The sequence below is a fragment of the Coenobita brevimanus genome, chromosome 101, assembly GCF_032717465.1.
Source record: "Coenobita brevimanus isolate Jiangsu-jjx chromosome 101, ASM3271746v2, whole genome shotgun sequence".
NCBI lineage: Eukaryota > Metazoa > Arthropoda > Malacostraca > Decapoda > Coenobitidae > Coenobita > Coenobita brevimanus.
Genome location: NC_137054.1, coordinates 48833670 through 48835316, shown reverse-complemented (window position 1 = coordinate 48835316; position 1647 = coordinate 48833670). Strand labels below are relative to the sequence as shown.

Below are 1647 nucleotides of genomic sequence, written 5' to 3'. Positions count from 1 at the left end.
AACTACTCATGTATAAATTAGTAGACAGAGGCCAGTAATAATAAATATTCATATTTCTGAAATCTTAAATGTTTATTGTTTCATAATCCATCCTGCATTTATTAACAGACATCATAGACATGAATGATGTATTCATAATTATTTTATAATGTTATTAATGTAACTAAATGTAACTGATTAATGAGAGAAAGAATAGAGATTAGAGGTGTGTGTGTGTGTATGTGTGTGTGTGTGTGTGTGTGTGTGTTTACACATCACAGTGGCATCTTCTCTTGCAGTTACAACAGCAACTTCCTGTTGCCCATGCTCTTAAAAATATCAATGACTTCACTAAGGTTGACTGGAGTATCCTTTTCAATCGCAAGTAAAAGAAGCTCCGACAACCTCTCCTCTGTGCAAAGGGTGCGAAGTTTTGTTTTCACCAGCTTCAGTTTTGAGAAAGAACGTTCCACCGTAGCTGTAGACACCGGAAGGGTGCCGTAGGTCTTCAGCAGCTCAGTCAAGTTAGGGAAAACCACATGTGCATTGTTTTCTTTGACCACTGTAAGAATAGATGTCACACTGATGGGTGAGGGGCATGAGTATGATGCAATTTGTCTACTTCAATGTTATAGAACTGACCGAGTTTCTTCACAGCTTGCAGTGCTTCTGTTGGAGGATTTGCTGTTTTCCAGTTCTCTGGAACTGTCAGGCTGTGGAAAGCATTTAGGATTTCCCAAGTGGAGTTATCTTCTCCTTTAAAGCGTCTCCGAAGCTCATGTGTCATTGTGTCCACAAAAACGTAATACACTTTAACACGATAGTAGTCTTGCAAAGTAGGGAAAGTGTGATCAACAGTAGCTGTTGTGGCAGTGAACTTGTATTTAGCTGGCATTTTCCTCCTCCTAGCTTGACCAGGAATCTCAGTTGGAGGGTCCAGGCCCACTGATGCAACCTTCTCTGTAGCCTGTTCATACATATGATCAAACTCCTCCTCTGTTCTGCTGTGCGCCAGTCCCTGTAAAACTCCATTAACAACTTTGTATGCTGCACCCAGGTCCATGTCTTTCTGCTGCAAAGCATTAGAAGCCATCGCAGTTACCTGGAAGATTGGACAGGTGATTTCCAAACACAGGAAGAATTCAAAGTTGATGCTCTTGAGTAGAATCATTGCATCACCTGCTGAAGAGTCAGGAGGGTCTTGCTGTGTCATTTCCTCAAGAAACTGCATGACAGCTGGGAGGACCTTCCTCAGAGTGCAAAGGGCTGTTTCTCTGCAGGCCCACCGCGTGTCTGACAGCTTCTTTAGCTCCAGTGGACGCCGATCAGGGTACATCGTCTTCTACATTTCAATAAATGCAGAGTGTCGTTTGGATGAGTTGGCCACAAAAGCATAAAGTTTCTCAACTAAGTTAAAGAAGCTGACAAAACAGATGTTCGACTTTGCACTTTCAACTAACACCAGATTAAGGCAGTGTGCATGGCAGTGTACGTACAATGCCTTTGGATTTCTTTTAAGGATTCTTGACTGAAGTCCGTTAAAGCGTCCGCTCATGTTTGCAGCACCATCGTAACCTTGACCCCGGATATTTTCCAACTTCAGATTATTTTCTTCAAGTAGAGCTATCACTAAGTTTTCAAGAGAATCTCCCCTTGTGTTATGAATGT

At 42.0% G+C, this 1647-nt stretch overlaps 1 protein-coding gene across 1 annotated transcript; it reads right to left on the bottom strand.

Annotated features, from left to right (window-relative positions):
- Positions 1–278: 278 nt before the first annotated feature.
- Positions 279–1315, bottom strand: LOC145415025 (zinc finger MYM-type protein 1-like). Its single transcript, XM_080284442.1, has 2 exons — positions 622–1315; positions 279–541 (listed from the first exon to the last, which is right to left on the bottom strand). Exons 1-2 carry the CDS (start codon positions 1313–1315, stop codon positions 279–281), a joined length of 957 nt encoding a protein of 318 aa, XP_080140568.1.
- Between the last annotated feature and the right edge of the window lie 332 nt (positions 1316–1647).